Source organism: Malaya genurostris, chromosome 3, assembly GCF_030247185.1.
Source record: "Malaya genurostris strain Urasoe2022 chromosome 3, Malgen_1.1, whole genome shotgun sequence".
Taxonomy (NCBI): Eukaryota; Metazoa; Arthropoda; class Insecta; order Diptera; family Culicidae; genus Malaya; species Malaya genurostris.
In genome coordinates, this window is record NC_080572.1 from 18,093,851 (window position 1) to 18,114,874 (window position 21,024).

Sequence of the window (21,024 nt, forward strand, 5' to 3'; positions counted from 1 at the left end):
CTTTCCTGTTAATTCACGGGTGAAATAATTGCTCTGGTTTATACGGAATAAAACTGATACGGTTAATTTCAACAATACACTTTGTTGTGTCATTGTACAAATAAGATCATACACGGAACCACCCGCGATCCCATTTCAACCAGAATATTAGTTGATTTTCTGAATTCGATTGGTTAAAATTTGGTACAACTAATCGATTGTTGTTTTAACTAAACTGTCATTTTTGTTTTTCGATTAGCAGAAACGATGATTGAAACAACTAATTCAACTGTTTGAAAATAAAATACTGTCAATTAGTGAGGACACATACCTTTCAATTTCAACAAATACTTTAGTTGAAATAACTGGTGTTGTTATTGAAACAAAATTCTGTTTGTTGAAAAATAAATCGGTTTTATTTGTTTGTTTGTTTTGAGATCAGTAAATATCTAAATTCTAAAAAAATACTTCTGATTCGATCGGAAATAATTGATGTAGAAAAACGTTTTTAATCAGCAAAAGTGCCCGGAGGGGCGAGTAAATTAGCGAAATTATTAAATTTACCTAAAATGATGCCTTCAAACGGTTGAACTAAAGGTATGCACTGATTTTGGTCAATTTATATGAGCTTGGGTGCATCAACCGCTGGGAATTGGAATTTTGCGACGGCAATTCAAACGCGCCATTCAATCGCAGCGCGTTCTTTGTGTTTGAAACCCTTCGCTCCTGTTACTTTTATAAATTAAATTCATGTCAAAAAGCGTTTTATTGCTAATCATCATCGGTATCAAACAGCTGGGAGTAAAACAGTCTGTTGGAAGTAAATAATGATCGAATTTGAAGCATAAAATTTTTGCGCATACCTGAAAGATTACGAGATGATCATTCATTAACATTTTCTAATTTGTCGCCAAATCTTTTTCATCTTAAACAAGGTTAACTTTATCACAACACCGCTGTTAGATAAACACTTGTTATGGAATCATAAATTTCTCAAATTGAATGGACACAATTTTACCAAACGCTTTAATCATCGATGTTGTTTTCATTGACATTTTGAAGCGACGCGAACAGATTTCAACAAAAAAAGTTGTTGATTTTGCATTGCGATTATTCCTAAATTTTTGTTTGAGCTGTTAGTAGAATGTTGTCACTAATAGTACTGTTGTTGTACCGTTGAATTCCACTATGTTATATCACGTCATTACACTCTCACAAAGTCACTATTTTCACAGTCACTATTTTTCCGAAAGTGTATAAAACGTTATAATACAGATACGTATTTCGGAGTGCTATTTGCATCCTTCTTCAGTGTATCGGTTTTATAAGTTTATTGAAAGAATGCTGCAATGAAGTTCCTTTTATACAAACGTAAGTAGGTAGAAACGTAAGTAGGTAAACCACAAAATGAAAGGTAAAAACAGGTAACAGAAAACTGGAAGAGTTAAGTGTTTTCTATGTTTGTTTTTATCTTGGATATGGGTAGGATATGGGTAGTTACGTTTGTATAAAAGGAACTTCATTGCAGCATTCTTTCAATAAACTTATAAAACCGATACACTGAAGAAGGATGCAAATAGCACTCCGAAATACGTATCTGTATTATAACGTTTTATACACTTTCGGAAAAATAGTGACTGTGAAAATAGTGACTTTGTGAGAGTGTAATGACGTGATATAACATAGTGGAATTCAACGGTACAACAACAGTACTATTAGTGATTGCGATTATTGTTTTGCTTTCAACTGTCTCCGGCATTTGACAGCATTCAAAACAACATATTTTTCAACTACTTGAATATATGCAAATCAAACACCATTTTGGTTGAATCAAAAAGAAATTAGTTAAATCAACTATCGCAAAAATCAAAAACTGCGATATCGCAATTTTATGATCGGTTCTCCGTGTAGCAGGGCGCTTTTACAGAGGGGCAGTGGGGGCTCGTGCCCCCGGGCCCACAGTCTTAAGTCTAATTTATTTCAACAATAAAATCAGCTGCAACAACTGTGTTTTTCGATTTTTTGGCAAGACCATAATTCTCATTCACATCAACCACCGAAACTTGTTAGTTCGTGTTCGCATCTCATCCGACACAGTCGAAAATTGCTTGCGGTTGAGACAACAGAAGAATTATACGAGCGAATGTAGATCTGATGTATGTGAGATTAAGGCACTTCACGTATTTAAATGTTGTCTTCCATATGAATCAAACGAACATAACTAAAGATTCCTTAATTCAACAAACTGTATTTCATCTTCTGAATCGTTCAAACTACAATTATTCGATTAATGATTAATGATTATGCTTGTCATTGTAACTCAACAACCTTCTCTGGCATCCGGTGAAACGAATTTCATGGCGTTTTTGATAGTTTTTGTCAGTTTGTTATTATGGAACCAGAAGACAAAAGAAAGCACAAAATACATTCATTAAACCGCCTTAATATCCGCTAAAACTTTATAGAAGACATCAAGAAAAAAATTACTATGAGGCCGCAAGATAATTAAAAGCATGAAATTGCCGTTCTGGCCCACTGCGTAGTGTAGTGATCGAAAAAGTATGGGCAAATACAAAAGCCTGAAACTTGGCCTTTAAGACCCAATTCAATATGTATTGATTTCAAACAAACAATCCATCCTTTTAACTTGACAACTTTTCGCAATAATTTGGAAAGGTACGTAATTTTTCCGCTTTCTTCCGGTGCCTAGATTACATTACATCAAATCTATCTTGAGATAACCCAAGTAACATTTTTAATATTATTAAATACTTGTAGCTGTCTTCAATGCTACATAATAAATCAGCATAAACCTGCTTTAAAACTCCAAATTCAAGAAAATTTTGAAACTAGCTTTACGATCAACATGAAATTTCTTTGGATGGATTGAATTGCACTATGAATAAACTGTCGTTTTGATGATATTTTTCTTGACTATGTGTGTCATGTCTACTTTGAATGCAATCAGTAAGAATATATTATATTTTAATTACGAGTTTGAGACCTTTTCCGAACGTAAAAACTTCATGCGCTTTTATTTTTATCGTGAATGTAAGGATAAAAATAAGAATTATAAGTAATCGCCTTGAAATAAATGCGGTTTTTGCGAAAGTCTCCATGATTTATGAAAATAATTTTTTGTGATTCATCGTCATTTTTGTATAAAACTATTCTGTGGCGATAAAACTTATGCATACGATCTGAAAATGAATCATGAAAGTCCAACATATTTCCTCGTTTTTGCATTTCGAAGTTTATTTCATGTCAATAAATGCTACGGTATAGAACATCATAATGGCGGCCATGAAATTTCTTTTAATGCAAATTACACTTAACCTAAGAAGCAATAAATCAAATAGCCTACAACTAATGTGTCATAAATGTACTTTAGAATCCTCAAATTTTCTCTGAGTGAAATTGCCATAGAATTAACACGCACACACACAAAACTAGATTCATGAAAGAATTTAACTGACAATAATGTTTTAAAGAAAATGATTGAAAGCAATATTAAGAGTGTTTGCATGGTTTTATTCTAGTACAAATTGTTTTATTTTTATTTTATTTTTAGTGTAGGTAAAGGGTTTTATAGAAGCTTTGAAAACTATGATATTACTGGTTAAAAGAGACACTTATTATAGTTGTCATAAAACAGGTAGTGATTGAAAAATCAATTAAAAAACTCCTATAAATTATAATCAAAACCATAAGGCATTCGAATTGTTACTTGGGAAAGCTGATTGCATAGTTGCCCAATTTGGCGAGATCGTAATATAGTTGTGTTATCATTCTAAAAAAAAGTTTCTTCGATTTGTGTAAACTGTATTCGAATATTTTCTAAGATATTCATTCAGAATTCAATTTACAATTTGCCTGATTTTTTTAAGGCTTTATACGTATTCTAAATTATAATATCTTTGTTACAGATTCATGCAGTGTTTTTGCATGCACCGGTTGAGTTGGGTATTACGTGGAGCAAATTTTCAAGTTATTAGCTGAAACATAAGTAAAAAATCGTGTCGTTAGTGAGAAGAAACAGCATTTCATGATTCATTCGCAATCACGCTTATTAACTGTGATATTTGTTTACAATTATACGTCTTTCCGGGTTTACGCAAATCAGCAGCGAAAAATTATTTGTCCGATTTATACAGCAGCAGAGCATTGTGTTGAGGTGTGGTCACAAGCATGTTGGATAAGACGATTGTTTTTGACGCTTGATTTTCGACTCCCGTTGAAAAGAAGACAAATTTTCTGATTGATGGCGATTACCATATGATTAAAACTTCTACATCCGAAACACTCAGAAAATGTTACATGGTTCAAAAGAGTCGTATTTCTCTAACTAATGTAAAAGTAAATGTTTATTAAAGTACAAGACAATCAAGTGAATTCGACTTGTGTTACCTAAAAATTACGAAAAATACTACACTAGCATTTAAAGTAAAATTAATTTTTCATATTTGCTCGCTAAGGAAATATTTTTGGATGGCACGATTCATTGAAAATATTTTTTTCAGTTTCATTCCCATCCGATCCATACTTCAGACCTGAAAGCCGAAGGAAGGCTTATCCTAAAGACTGTGCTAGAAAGTATGGACGCAACCAAAAACCGCTGCCATTTCGCAATGGTTCAGAATCTGTCAATTTTTATGGCTGCGTCCTGTTGTTTACACTCTTCTCTAACCACTTGTGCAGTTTATTCGCTTTCATTAGTTTGTTTCGAAATGCGTGGACTTTCAGCAGAACAACGTCGAAAAATTGTGTACAAATGATGCAGAGAACGCAGACTGTCACTGAGAAAGATAGCAAAAATGTAAGGAGTACGTGAAAAAGCCGTGCGAAATGCAAACAGGAAGTTCGGTGAGGATAACACCTTTGAGGATAAACCGAAAACGGGTAAAAAAAGGTCCTGCTAACCCTCAGTTGCATAAACGTATACTGAAGGCGTTCGAGTAAAAGAAGGAGCTTTCAGTTCGGGATGTGGCCAAAAAAGTGGACACGTCGAAGTCAAATTGTCTTCGTGCTAAAGAACGTTTGAGTCTTCGAACCTATAAGAAGCAGAAACAACCAAAACGTAGTCCGAAACAAGAAGCATCGATCAGGCCGAGGGTTCGAAAGCTGTACAATACGATTCTTGCTGGAAATTTTAACTGCATAATCATGGACGACGGAACCTACTTTAAACTCGATTACAAATCCTTGCTTGAACCACAATATTATACGGTGCGAGAAGGGCAAGTGTTAAACCAGTCCGAGACATCGATTGAAATCGAAAAATTTGGTAGGAAAGCTATGGTCTGGCAAGCAATTTGTAGCTGCGGTAAGATTTCGAAACCCTTCATCGCCACTGCTTCAATGAACAGCGAAATATACATCAAAGAAGGTTTAAAAAAACGATTTCTACCCATGATTCGAAGCCACATGGATCATGTTGTCTTCTGGCCAGATCTTGCTTCTTGCCACTACTCGAAATCAACGGTAGAATGGTATACTACCAAAAATGTCACTTTCGTCCCAAAAGACATGAATCCACCAAATTGCCCACAACTTCGACCAATTGAGGAATTTTGGGAATTAACGAAGGCACATTTCAGGAAACATGTCTCGGCAGCCGAAACCATTCAACAATTCGAAAAAGATTGGAAAAAAGAGTCAAAACTTGTCGCCAAGAAGTCTGTACGGAATTTAATGAGGAACGTTCGCAAGAAGGTGCGCCAGCTAGTCTACAATGGCTAAGTAGCAAATGTTGAGAATAATATTCTGTTGTTGAAGTCTAATATTATCAATATATCGAATAAAGTTTGAATATCTAACACTTGTGAATTATTTACAGCGAAATCAAAGTGCGTCCATACTTATTGGGACAGTCTTTAATGCATTGCCTTGCTCAGAATGGCAGTCACATTGTTGCAATATTCTGTTCTTGCTTATCAACTTATTTATATTATTATCATGGATTCCATTCTCCAGCAACCAAGCCGAAGATGCGTAGTCACTACCGAGGTCACAAGATGGCACTTTGGCTGAATCTGATCCCGCAGCTTCACCGTCCTGGAGATCCCGAGGTTTCCATGCGACATCATCACTTCCGCGAACGAGACCCGCACTACTATGCTGGTAAGTAGATGTACAGATTACAGATAGAGTGACTTGTCAAGAATGCAAGGGTATAATAATCCACTAGCCTTCCACTAGACAACAATTGCAAGACAAACAGACGAACACAAACTGCCCCTGGGAGAAAAATGGTTTAGCGCATTATTATGTGGAAGAAGCATTGCTTCGGAAGCTGCCCTGCATTTTTAACATCGTTAAAATATGAAAAGCTGAGTAGTCTAATGCTTACACGTAATTCTAGAGGAAGTTTTCATTGCACAAATATCAATCATAAAGAAATAAATACTCTATAGATATCATTTTTCAGCCATCATCGGATTTTTCTAAATTTGTACGAATACGGGTTGTTTACTGCTCGTAGTTCTGCCTTTCGCATAAAGAAAGGTTATGCAATCACTGTGAAACCCAACATATAAAATTCGACTCAGCTCGACGAACTGAGAAAATTTGTGTGTGTGTGTGTGTGTGTGCGTGCATGCGTGCGTGCGTGCGTGCGTGCGTGCGTGTGTGTGTGTATGTGTGTGTGTATGGCTGGACCGATTTTCACAAACTTTGATTAAAAAGAAAGGTCTCTTGGTCCCATACAGTGCTACTGAATTTTACGAATTTTAAAGTGCATTCGATTTTCTCAGAGACCGCTCAACCGATTTTCTTCAACTAAGATTTAAATTAAAAACCATGTAGTCTTATAAGTTGCTATTGAATTTTATCTGGATCCGGCTAGGGAGTCATGGGGTAAAATGTGCAAAATGAACTAAAAACGTGCAATCGATTTTCTCAGAGACCGCTCATCCAATTTTTATAAATTAAGATTTAAATGAAAGGACATACGGTGCCATACTGAATTTCATCCGGATCCGACTTCCGGTTCCAGAGTTATAGGATAAAGTGTATTCAATACACCGAAACCTCCATTAACGAACTAAACGGGGGTTCGTAAAAAGAGGTAGTTCGTAAAAAAAGTTTATGTTATTTGGGATTTGGTTCGTAAAAAAAGTTTACGTTATTTGGGATTTGGTTCGTAAAAAAAGTTTACGTTATTTGGAATTTACTTCGTAAAAAAAGTTTTGTGTGATTATTGTGGCATATGTTTATTTTCGGAACGGATGTGAAGAGTAAGTGCAAGAAAATGATGTTTGGGCTCTTTTCAAAATCCAAGATGGCGGCTTCCGGTTTATTGAGATTGCCTAAAACCCCTAACAATATGGGTATCTTTGGAACGAAATTGATGAGTAGATGTCGGAAAACGATGTTTGAAGTAGTTTTGAAATTCAAGATGGCGACTTCCAGTTTGTTGATATTTCTTGAAAACCCTTACAATATGGATATTTTAGGAACGGGGTTAATGAGTAGATATCAGAAAACGATGTTTGAGGTAGTTCTGAAATCCAAGATGGCGACTTCCGGTTTCTTGATACTTCTTGAAAACCCTTACAATATGGGTATTTTCGGAACGGGATTAATGAGTAGATGTCAGAAAAGGATGTATGAAGTAGTTCTGAAATTCAAGATGGCGACTTCCAGTGTGTTGATATTTCTTGAAAACCCTTACAATATGGATATTTTCGGAACGGGGTTAATGAGTAGATATCAGAAAACGATGTTTGAGGTAGTTCTGAAATCCAAAATGGCGACTTCCGGTTTCTTGATATTTCTTGAAAACCTTTACAATATAGGTATTTTCGGAACGGGATTAATGAATAGATTTCAGAAAAGGATGTTTGAGTTAGCTTTGAAATTCAAGATGGCTACCTCCGGTTTGTCGATATTCCTTGAAAACCCCTACAATATGGATATTTTCGGAACGGGATTGATGAGTAGATATCAGAAAACGATGTTTGAGATGGTTCTGAAATCCAAGATGGCGACTTCCGGTTTGTTGATATTCCTTGAAAACCCTTACAATATGGATATTTTCGGAATGGAATTGATGAGTAGATGTCAGAAAACGATGTTTGAGTTAGTTTTGAAATTCAAGATGGCGACTTCCGGTTTGTTGATATTCCTTGAAAACCCTTACAATATGGATATTTTCGGAACGGGACTGATGAGTAGATAGCAGAAAACGATGTTTGAGGTGGTTCTGACAACTCATATGGTGACTTCCGGTTTCTTGATAATCCTTGAAACCCCTTACATAATAGGTATTTTCAGAACGGAATTGATGAGTAGATGCCAGAAAACAATGTTTGGGGTGGTTCTTAGATCCAAGATGGCAACTTCCGGTTTCTTGATATTTCTTGAAAACCCTTACAATATGGGTATTTTCGGAACGGGATTTATGAGTAGTTGTCAGAAAACGATGTTTAAGGTGGTTCTTAAATCCAAGATGGTAACTTCCGATTAGTTGATATTCCTTGAAACCCCTTACAATATGGGTTCTTTCGAAAAGAGATTTAAAAGTAGACGTTGGAAAATTATATTTGAGGTGGTTTTGAAATGCAAAACAGTGACTTCTGGTTTATTAGTATCTTTTGAAAGTTTTTGCCATTTTCCTTTAACTTGGTATTCCTTTAAAACACTATATCCATATTGTAAGGGTTTTCAAGGAATATAAAAAAACCGTAAGTCGCCATCTTGGATTTAGGAATCACCTCAAACATTGTTTTCTGACATCTACTCATCAATCCCGTTTCGAAAATACCTATATTGTATGGGTTTTCAAGGAATATCAACAAACCGGAAGTCGCCATCTTGGATTTCAGAACCACTTCAAACATCATTTTCCGACATCTAATCATCAATTCCGTTCCGAAAATAACCCATATTGCAAGGGTTTTCGAGGAATATCAATCTACCGGAAGTCGCCATCTTGGATTTAAGAAACACCTCAAATATCGTTTTCCGACATCTACTCATTAACCCCTTTCCGAAAATACCCATATTGTATGGGTTTTCAAGGAATATCAACAAACCGGAAGTCGCCATCTTGAATTTTAAAACTACCTCAAACATCGTTTTCTGACATCTACTCATCAATTCCGTTCCGAAAATACCCATATTGTATGGGTTTTCAAGGAAAATCAACAAATCGGAAGTCGCCATCTTCGATTTCAGAACCACTTCAAACATCATTTTCCGGCATCTACTCATCAATTCCGTTCCGAAAATACTCATATTGCAAGGGTTTTCGAGGAATATCAATCATCCGGAGGTCGCCATCTTGGATTTCCAAAATACCTCAAACATCATTTTCCGGAATCTACTCTTTAAACCCGTTCCAAAAATACCCATATTGTAGTAGTTTCCATGGAGTCGGAAATCGCTTTCGATGAATGACAAAACCTCTTTTCACGAAGTAGGTTCGTAAAAAAAGTTTACGTTATTTGGGATTTGGTTCGTAAAAAAAGGTTACGTTATTTGGGATTTGGTTCGTAAAAAGAGGTACGTAAAAAGAGGTAACGTATAAAAAGTGTTCGTAAACGGAGGTTTGGGTGTATTGCACACTGTCACTTAAACCGCCAAAAAAATTCTACAATGGGCTAAAAACTCCTCAAATTGATAACCATTATCAGTAGGCAGCTAAACAAACCGATTCTGGCTATTTTGGTTCCCGGTTTTCGATTAACGACTGGAGAAGATAGTCATATGCTCAAAGTTGGATCTCACTCACTTTTCTCAGAGTTTGCTGAACCGATATTTCCAATCTTACGGTCTAATGAAAGGTTACGTCTTATGGTCCTACCAAAAATTACTGCATATTTTCGGATTCAACAAAAATTTAAACTGTCGTATAAAAACTTCAAATTGTCATAAAAACTAGTAGAGTTTGTCATGTTAGTTGGTGTCCGTACGAACCGACTAGTTCTCGGGTTCCGTTTTCTTAAGGATGGCCTACGCGAGCAAAGCACTTCACGGCCCCAGGAGAAATTTTATTTAGCATCAAATCTAGTATTTGAATGAAAAGAACTTCCTCGAAACAAAACTTCAACCAACGGAGCAATTTTATTTGCGAATTGGACCTGTACCCTTTCCATGCACAGTTTGGAACCAACCAGTCAGTTCAGACAAATCCGACAAAGCTCTTATTTCTCTCGTTCACTGTCTTTCACAAAACTGTGCGTATTTTTGTCGCTTCTAGGCTTCAGTAAAAATTCAACAACTATAACACTGAAATTCGAACAGGATCGATTCATTGTGAACATAACTGAATGGTTTGTTGGATGGGATGGATGGTTTTTTTTTTCATCTGCCCACCGGGCAAACGGAAGTCCCATGTTGAATCGAAGATTTTTTTTGTTGGCTCCGGCGTGAACGTTCGTTCGACAAAGCTGAAATCGAATTGAATTACAGTCCTCGGTGTGATCCTTGCTTAGGAGTTGGATTAGTCAGTATGGGAATTTGTGTCACGAAGTGAAATTGAAACATTGCTATAGATTGTGATGTTGGAAGGCATAATTCTTGAAGGCATGCTTCTGAGATTTCCATTTCCTGCTGAGGCAAAACTGGGGACTGGAACCTGACGAAAAGCATAGACAAAAATCAGAATCGTTAAAGATCCCATCTGTTGATTTGATCTCAAGGGGCTTTCAGATTTACCCACGTCAAGCACAAGTCGTATCTACTGATCGGTAAGCAGGCAGTTTTAGTATAGCAAGCGATTGTTTGAATTTAAATAAATATACTAAACATTTTCCCAACTAAACTTTAAGGGCAACATTTCGATTTCGATAAACTTGAAGAATTATGTTTCATAAATATTGATAACTGAAAATCTCAAAACAAATCCGTTGTCAGTAAATTTTTCTAATAATAATAATTGTAACCCTGGGCTTTGAATGATGCACGGTGGATGAGAGTGAAACTCAATTAACATTGTTTACCCAGTCGGTGTTGAACAGTCGTTCGCACCGCACGCGTATAGCTCTTGGCTCCTGGAATTTTTTTTCTGGCTACCTAGAGTTTCATTGATTCAAGGCTTCAGTCTTTTTCAAGGCTACCTGAATCACTAACTAAGTGACTAAGTGATACAAAGAGTGATATTAGAGTGACTAAGTGATACAAAGAGTGATATTAGAGTGACTAAGAAATTAATCAGCCTTTTCTAAGGCTAGCTAGGAGTCTAATCGAAGACTAATTTAGCCTAGTTAATTTAATTTAAAATTTCAAAAATGCCTGCGTCCAACCGGAAAGGCAACAAGCCTAAGGCTAAAAATAATTCAATACGGAATAAATCACAATCCGTTATTCAACATTTTTCTAATAACATTCACGATCTTATAGAATCTGAATGTAAAAATAAAAGACAACGGACGGATTTCCCTTCCGTTGATCCTATGCCGTCTAACAATATTTACGAGATTCTTCCTGAATCCGATTGTAGCGACATAGAAGAAAATTCTTCAAAAATTCCCAAAATGGACGCTTGTCGTTCTGGGAAGAAACATCAATCTATGCCACCAGTGACGGTGATGATTTCCGACTTCAAAGCATTCCGTACTGAGCTTTCTACTTTTCTCCCGGAAGTAAAAGTCTCATTTCAAATCGGACGAAGAGGAGAATGTCGAGTCTTGGTGGATGGATTGGAAGATTACGAAAGTCTTATTCGATATTTGTCCGAAAAACTTCATAAATTTTATTCATATGATATAAAATCAGACAGACCCTTCAAGGCTGTCTTGAAAGGATTATCAAATGATCAAAGTATTGATGAAATTAAAAATGAACTAAAAGAATTGCTTGGTTTTGCCCCTTCCCAAGTAATACTTATGAAAAAAAGAGCGAATGGTACTTCTAAACCACGCTCTGGAATTTCCCATGAACTTTACCTAATACACTTCAATCGAAGTGATGTAAACAATTTGAAAACTTTAGAAAAAGTACGTTTCATTTCCCACATTAAAATTCATTGGGAACATTATAAACGGCATAATCGTATTGCAAACTTAACGCAATGTCGTCGTTGCCAAGGCTTCGGTCATGGAACCAAAAATTGTCATATGGATATACGGTGTTTGAATTGTGGTAAATCGCATTCGAAAGACGCTTGTCCAATGAATGAAACCACTGATAAATTTTCATGTTCAAATTGCAATGGAAATCATAAATCCAATTATTTGAAATGTCCTGTCAGGGAAAAAATTTTAAACGCTCGTTCGCTTAGACAACAAGTCAAATCAACGACCTTAAATTTACAGAACATACCTGAAAATTCTTCTAAGGCACCTGCCAATTCGTCTTCTAACGAAAACAATTTATTGACAGGTAGATCGACCTCGTCATCATCTTCTTCTAATGTCAGTTATGCTGGTATATTAGGTAGAAATCTATCTCCTATTTCTTCTAATGTAAATAATCAAAACACAGGACCGCCTTGCAGTTCTTCTTCTAACGAAAACAATTTATTAATAGGTAGACCGGCCAAATCATCTTCTTCTAATGGCAGTCTACCTACAAATATTCCTTCAATGCCATTCGCTTCTTTAAATGAAGTCGATTTAGGCGATATAACTGAAAATAAAATGATCTACCTACAAGATCAACTTTTTCAAATGATCATCCAAATGAATTCGACTTCATCACTTTTTGAAGCATTTCAAATCGGATGGAAATTTGCAAATAATATTATAATGAATTTAAAATTTAACAGTGATGTTAAATAATTATTTGAATATTTTAAATTGGAATGCTCGATCTTTGAAATCGAGTGAAGATGAATTTTATAATTTTCTCAAAGTTCACAAAATTCATATTGCCATTGTGACAGAAACTTTTCTTAAACCAAATGTAAAATTGAAAAGTAATCCACATTATGTGGTTCATCGATTTGACAGGTTTACTGGAATTGGTGGTGGAGTTGCCATTTTTGTCCAACGGCAAATTAAACATCGAATTTTACCTTCTTTCAATACTAAAGTTATTGAAAGCTTGGGAATCGAAGTTGAAACCATTCATGGAATTTATTTCATCGCTGGAGCATATTTGCCATTCCAATGCACCGGCGAACAATTAAATTTCTTTAAAGGCGATTTGCAAAAACTTACAAGATATCGATCGAAATTTTTCGTAATAGGGGACTTAAATGCTAAGCATGTCCAGTGGAATTGTAGGCAAAATAACAGTAATGGTAAAATACTTCATAATCAACTCTCAGCTGGTTACTTTACAGTTCTTCATCCCAGTAATCCTACTTGTTTCTCTTCCGTGAAAAACCCGTCTACAATTGATCTGGTTCTAACAGATCAAAGTCACATTTGTAGTGAACCGATTACTCATGCTGATTTTGACTCAGATCATCTTCCTGTAACATTCAGACTTTCCAACGAAGCTATAATTAATCCAATTAGTTCTATTTTCAACTATCATAGAGCAAATTGGTTGGATTACAGATCTCACATTGAAAATCATGTGGATCATGAAACTATTTTAGAAAATTCTGCGGATATCGACACAGCAATTGATAATTTGAATCATTATATTATCGAAGCTAGAAATCTTTCAGTTCCCAAAGCTCAAACTAAATTAAATTCTCCTATCATCGATGACAATCTTCAACTGCTCATTCGGTTGAAGAATGTTCGTCGACGACAATATCAACGTTCTCGTGATCCTGCTATGAAAAACATAGTTAAGGATTTACAAAAAGAAATTAAACATAGATTTACTCTTTTGCGAAATGAAAATTTCGCTAAAGAAGTTGAACAAATTAAACCATATTCTAAACCTTTCTGGAAACTTTCTAAGGTTCTTAAGAAACCTCAGAAACCTATTCCTGCTCTCAAGGAAGGAAATCAAATACTTCTTACAAATGGCGAAAAAGCTCAAAAACTTGCTCAGCAGTTCGAGAGTGTCCACAATTTTAATTTGAACGTTGTGAGTCCTATTGAAAATGAAGTCTCACTGAAATATGATCATATTTCAACCCAAGTGTTATCACACGATGACATTATTGAGACGAATTTTGATGAAATTAAATCAATTATTAGAAAACTTAAAAACATGAAGGCTCCTGGTAATGATGGAATTTTTAATATTCTTATTAAAAATCTTCCCGATGTTGCCTTGAGACTCCTGGTTAAAATTTTCAACAAGTGTTTTTCATTAGCTTACTTCCCAAAAAGATGGAAAAACGCTAAAGTAATTCCTATCCTAAAACCTGATAAAAACCCAGCAGAAACATCAAGTTATCGCCCAATTAGCTTACTTTCTTCTATCAGTAAACTTTTTGAAAAAATTATCTTGTTAAGAATGATGACTCATATAAATGAGAATTCAATTTTTTTACCAGAGCAGTTTGGATTTCGTCATGAACATTCAACTACTCATCAACTTGTCAGAGTAACGAACATGATAAAATCAAATAATTCTTCTGGGTTATCCACTGGAGTTGCTCTTCTAGACATAGAAAAAGCATTCGACAGTGTTTGGCACAAAGGTTTAATAGCAAAAATGTCTGATTTCCAGTTTCCTATTTATTTGATCAAAATGATTCAAAATTATTTAACTGATCGTACTCTTCAGGTTAGCTATCAGAATTGTAAATCTGAATTGCTACCCGTACGAGCCGGTGTTCCGCAGGGTTCGAGTGTAGCTCCAATCTTGTATAATATTTTCACTTCTGATCTTCCAAATCTACCCGTTGGTTGTCAGAAATCGCTATTCTGTGACGACACAAGTCTGTTAGCCACAGGTAGAAATCTAAGAGTGATCTGCAGTCGCCTACAAAGAAGTTTAAATATTTTCAGTGATTATCTGTCAAAATGGAAAATTAAACCAAATGCAGCAAAAACGCAATTAATTATCTTTCCTCACAAGCCAAGAGCTTCTTTTCTTAAACCAAACAATAATCACATTCTCAAATTGAATGGCTTGGAATTGACATGGTCTGATCAAGCTAAATACTTAGGTTTAACGTATGACAAAAAACTCACTTTCAAGGATCACATTGAAGGAATCCAGGCAAAGTGTAATAAATATATTAAATGTTTATATCCTCTTATAAACAGAAATTCTAAGCTCTGTCTAAAAAACAAATTGTTAATTTATAAACAAATTTTCAGACCAGCCATGCTTTATGCGGTACCAATTTGGTCAAGCTGTTGTTCCACCAGGAAGAAAACGCTTCAAAGGATTCAGAATAAAATTCTGAAAATGATTCTGAAGCGTCCTCCCTGGTTTAGTACAAATGAGTTACACAGACTCACAAATATAGAACCATTAGATGTAATGTCACATAATATTATAAGCAAATTCCGACAAAAATCGATGCAATCTTCAATTGAATCGATTCGCTCTCTGTATTAGTTAGTAAGTTAGTATATAAGTTCCTTTTCCCCATTACACAATACAAGTAGGTTTAGAATTTTCCCTACACAAAAATCTCAGAATTGCGGAAGCAAATAATGTCTTCATGGTAATAACCAAATCATATATATATAACAGGGCTGAAAAGTCACCACTTGTGGCTGAACACCCAATTTAAATCTTAATAATTTAATTTTAACTCATATTCCAATAAATAGTTATTTAAAAAAAAAAAAAAAAAAAAAAAAACATTGTTTACCCATTACCCAATCAGACCATACTCAGTAAACGTAATTAAACGACTGAAAGTATAAATCGGATATGTACATCTTTGGAATAAGTTTTTTTATGCAAAAACCGAATAAAAAGATTGAGAGCAAAAACCGACCAAGATGTTTTGTTTGTTTTTAGGGAAAGGGGGGACATTGTAGTTTAATGATTGTTTTCACTTATTAAATGAGATAATTATTGCGTATAAAGATTCGCACTAATAACCCGACTAAAAACTATTGTTATCTTAACTATTCGTTACGTTAAATAATTGTTCGGAGCGATTTTAAAAAAGAATTGTCCCGCGCAACTAGGAGGCGAAGTGGGGTGCTTTATAAAAATTCATGTCATTTACATCAACTAATATTTGTAAATATTTTTGTATTTTAACTTCGTTTCACAAATCAACTTGTAGTTCCGGAATCAGAAATCGAATCCAAGGAAGCTTGTTTTGGAGCATATGTCTTTTTATATGAATCTCCGTGCTAAAATCGGTCCGAGCAAAATTCAATAAAAAATGTGCTGTACACAGTCTTTTTGGTACTTCGAAACAATTGTATAAAAAATCGTGTTCCACGTTGCTCCCAAACATTACTTTGTCATTCAGCGCTAAAAACTCTTACTACTGGAATATGGCGAAAAGTCGCTTACACAATAATATCGATATCTCCATTAGAAATGGACGGACTATCTATGGCTTGTTGAACAGCTATTACCGTGCAGAAACTAATTCTAAAATAACATTCTGCTTTCACGGTCAATTGTAACAGATATTGTCAAAATTTTGACATAAATCTTCGCATAACTCAAAAAGTAAACATTCGATCTCAAAACCATTCAATAGCGTTCAGGGTAACGGGGAGACCTTTAATTTGCGACTAGTTTGATTGAAATTGGTCCAGTCATCTCTGAGATCTCGACCTCTTTGTTGACAACACACATACAAACCCACACACATACACACACACTCTCACACACATACACACGGATATTTGCTCAGTTCATCGAGCTGAATCAATTGGTATATAACGCTAGGTCCTCCGGCTCTGTGAAAATTTTTCTAAAATTAGAGTTCTTTCTATATATATATATATATATATATATATATATATATATATATATATATATATATATATATATATATATATATATATATATATATATATATATATATATATATATATATATATATATATATATATATATATATATATATATATATATATATATATATATATATATATATATATATATATATATATATATATATATACACATATATATATATATATATATATATATATATATATATATATATATATATATATATATATATATATATATATATATATATATATATATCATACTATTATATAGAATGCTGTAGTATTCTTCAAAATAATTTTCTTCGATTCTTAAAAGAATAATCGAAATCGGTTTGTTCGACTATCAATTTAAGAAGATTTGAGCTCGATTTAGAAAACCTTTTACGGTTTTCGCCCTTTTCAGTGGTGGTATAAATATTTTAACATTCCTTACCCTATATTTCCGGATCTGGATGAAATTCAGGAATTACGTATGGGACCACAGCACCTTTCATTTGAAACGAAGTTTGTGAAAATCGGTCGCGCCATCTATGAGAAAAGTTAAAACACATATTTTCATTTTTTGCACATTTTACCCCATAACTCCGGAACCGGAAATCGGATCCAAAAAATATTCAGAAATTTTGTATGGGACCACAAGACCATTTTGAATCTAGGTTTGTGAAAATCGGTTCAGCCATATTCGAGAAAAGTTAGTGCAACACACACAGACATTCTGCGTACTCGACGAACTGAGTCGAATGGTATATGACACTCGGCCCTCCGGGCCTCGGTTCAAAAGTCGGTTTTTACAGTGATTGCATAATCTTTCTATATGAGAAAGGCAAAAATTTTCTAAACTGGACTCAAAACCGATATTTCCAATCTTAGGGCCAAATACATACATCGGATACAGCAAATATTTAAATCGTCGTTTACAGTACGATGGCAAAATCGTATAAAATCATCAAAATTTGAATTAAAACTAGTACAGTTTGTACGTCATGTTAGTTGGTGGCCGTACTTCGATTATACCGGCTTTCGGATTCCGGTGCAGGAAGTACATATAACAGTGAACTCCCTTCGTTTTCTAATGGATGGACTAACCGATCAGATAACTGTTTGATTCTCTATGTTATACTAATTAATGCACAAACAATCCCTTGGTTTCTTTCAAAAATCGAAGAGAAACATTTTGAATAGAATATCCCGTATTATATATGAGAAAGGCATCATTACACCACTAGGTGGATTAAAACAGGTTTTACCTTTTTTTTATATATATAAAAAATAGGTATAGAATTCGCTCAAACTTTAGAAAAATTTTCCGAGGCCCGAAGGGCCGAATGTCATATACCAATCGATTCAGCTCGACAAACTGAACAAATGTCCGTGTGTGTGTGTGTGTCTGTATGTGTGTCTGTATGTGTGTTGTCAACTAAGAGGTCGAGATCTCAGAGATGGCTGGACCGATTTTGATGAAACTAGTCGCAAATGAAAGGCCTCCCCGTCACCCAGAACGCTATTGAATGGTTTTGAGATCGGATGTTTACTTTTTGAGTTATGCGAAGTTTTATGTCAAAATTGTTAATTTTTTGACAGTATCTGTCACACTTGACCTTGAAAACGGAATATGTTTCTATACTTAGATTCCACACGGTAATAGCTATCCAACAAGCCATAGATTGTTTAAATCGGTCCATTTTCAACGGAGATATCGACATTTTTGTGTAAGCGACTTTTCCCCCTATTTTAGCAGTAGGAGTTTTGAGCGCTGTATGACAAAGCAATGCTTGGGAGCAGGCGCGTACACAGGGGGGGGTTTTAGGGGTTCAAACCCCCCCCCCCCCCGAAACAAAAAAATAATAACCCATGGGAAACATTGTGATATAAATTGTACATGTGTTGATTTATCACCATGTTCTAAAACCCCCCCCGAAAATTTTCTTTGGCTACGCGCCTGCTTGGGAGCAACGTGAAACACAATTTTTATACTGTTACATACAATTGTTTCTAAATACCAAAAAGACTGTGTACAGCATCCTTTTTCATGACAATTTGCCTCGGACCGATTTTAGCACGGTTCGTTTTAAGCATCATAATCTTTCGAATATGGCATATGTAAACCAGATGATATCAGCATTTTCGTGTTGAAAGTAATTCCATAATTATTTTGATTTAAACTACTTACAGTAATTAATTCTGGAACAACATAACTCCCACATACCATTCGACTCAGTTCGTCGAGATCAGCAAATGCGTGTGTTACAAATAATTTCACTAAATTTTCTCGGAAATGGCTAAACCGTTTCCTACAAACTCAGATTCATATGTAAAGTAGTATACTTCCAAACAAGGTTCCTGAATTACGTTTGGATTCGACTTCTGGTCCCGGAACCATAGGATGATATGTGGAACGAAATTAAAATAATGCAACTCACTTTTCTCGTAGATGGCTGAACCGATCTAAGATTCAAATGAAATCTAAGAACCATCTACGTTTCAAATGAGAGGTCTTAAAATCCTATAAAACATTTTACTTTTTAGTCAGATCCGACTTCTGGTTTAGGAGATACAGGGTGATTAGTATAAAAATGTCCATTTCACATAAATTAATCTGGTTTATCGGGTTTGCAGATTTGGAATGTCGATTACCAAATAAATTTATTTCAGTTTAAGCGGTAGTCGTTCTTGGATTCGGAATGTACCCCCAAATTTAAATTCGCACTACAATTTCTCAACGATGTCTACGCACTCCTCAGGTGAATTTAACTGATTTCGACTACACCGATTTTAGAATTCCGGTTCCAGTATCGAATCGTTTCTCAAAGCTCAATCATTTTCTCAAAAAGGCCAAATCGAACTTCAAAAACAAAAATTCAATTTACAGGACTTATGGTCCCATACAAAATTTGTGAATTTTATCTGATTCTGGAATTACATATGATGAGTTTTTAATATTCATATCGACATAGAACATGTAAATTGTTTGACGTATTAATTGGGAATCATTTTGGGTTATGCTAGTTCCTGAATACCGGCTCTGAAAGTACCATAAATAATGACGAAAAACTCTTAAGTGGAACTTACTTCGACATATCATTGAATGTTCAATCTATTGTCACACGTTAATATTGAAATTCGATACGATTTGCAGTTTCGTCATTACAGGGTAATGAGTGATTAAAATCTCAATTTGCCGTTTAAAACGACGATAATTAATCATGAGAACTAAAACACCTAAGAATATCCATGCAAAAAACACATGCGGATTGATAAAAAAAAGGTATCATCTCACTGCTAGGTGGATTAATCACGTTTTATATAAATATTCTCAGACCCGGATGGCCGAATGTTATATAACAATCGATTCAGCTCGACAATATAAGGAGTACAAAGTTGCGTTGACGAAGTGATCTTTCCGGTGCGTAGAGATTTAACCGCATTAGCAAAGATGGGCTGTCAATATCACCCAAAAGCAGTTTAGCAGTAAACGTAGTTTGAGCAATGATTCGTCGTGTTTCCAATGGCTCAAGATTCAATAGACGACATCGATCGGTATATGGCGGTAAATTCATGGGGTCACGCCACGGTAGCAGGCGCAGAGCGTATCGCACAAATGTTCGTCGAACAGCTTCAATACTAGTATTCCAGAGAGCATGGTAATGACACCATACCACAGCGTTTTACTCCAGTATAGAACGTACAAGTGAGCAATACAAAGATCCTAAACACAACGGATCACGAAACTCTGAGGCAGTCTTCACGATGAAACCGAGTTGACGATTGGCTTTGGCTAAAATTTTGTCATAATGAAGTCTAAAAGTCTTTTTTTGATCCAGAATGACATCAAGATCCTTTATATTCTCCACTCGTGTCATGGATCTTTCCGCAATGAAATAATCAAATATGACAGGATCAGTTTTACGATGGAAGGAGATGATACAGCATTTCTCGATACATAAATAGCTGCTTGAGCGTCATTCAACGTACGTTTGTATCATTTGCTGTAACTTAATGCAATCCAGGAGACATTTGACAACTTTAAGGATTTATGTATCATCGGCATAGGAGAGTCCGGTGGTAACAGTAGCAAAAAAATCGTTCATGAGAATCAAAAACAACAGCGGACCAAGATTACTGCCTTGCGGAACTCCGGACAGGTTTGAGAAAACTTCTGAAATCGAGGAGCCAATTTTTACACTGACAGAACGGTTTGTTAAGTAGGATCTGAAGCGTAGGGTCCAGCAGCGAACGACAACTTCAATTTGTTCAATTCGACTCTAACCATCTCTTCGGTTACAAGCGGAATATTGAAATAAAAAAT

At 35.2% G+C, this 21,024-nt stretch overlaps 1 protein-coding gene across 1 annotated transcript in view; it reads left to right on the forward strand.

Moving 5' to 3' along the window:
- Positions 1-21,024, forward strand: part of LOC131435358 (neuroligin-4, X-linked-like) — a 413,817-nt gene that overhangs the window by 358,264 nt on the left and 34,529 nt on the right. The window contains exon 14 of the mRNA XM_058603165.1: positions 5,953-6,099. Within this exon, the coding sequence (XP_058459148.1) occupies positions 5,953-6,099 (147 nt within the window). The remainder of the gene's footprint in view (positions 1-5,952; positions 6,100-21,024) is intronic.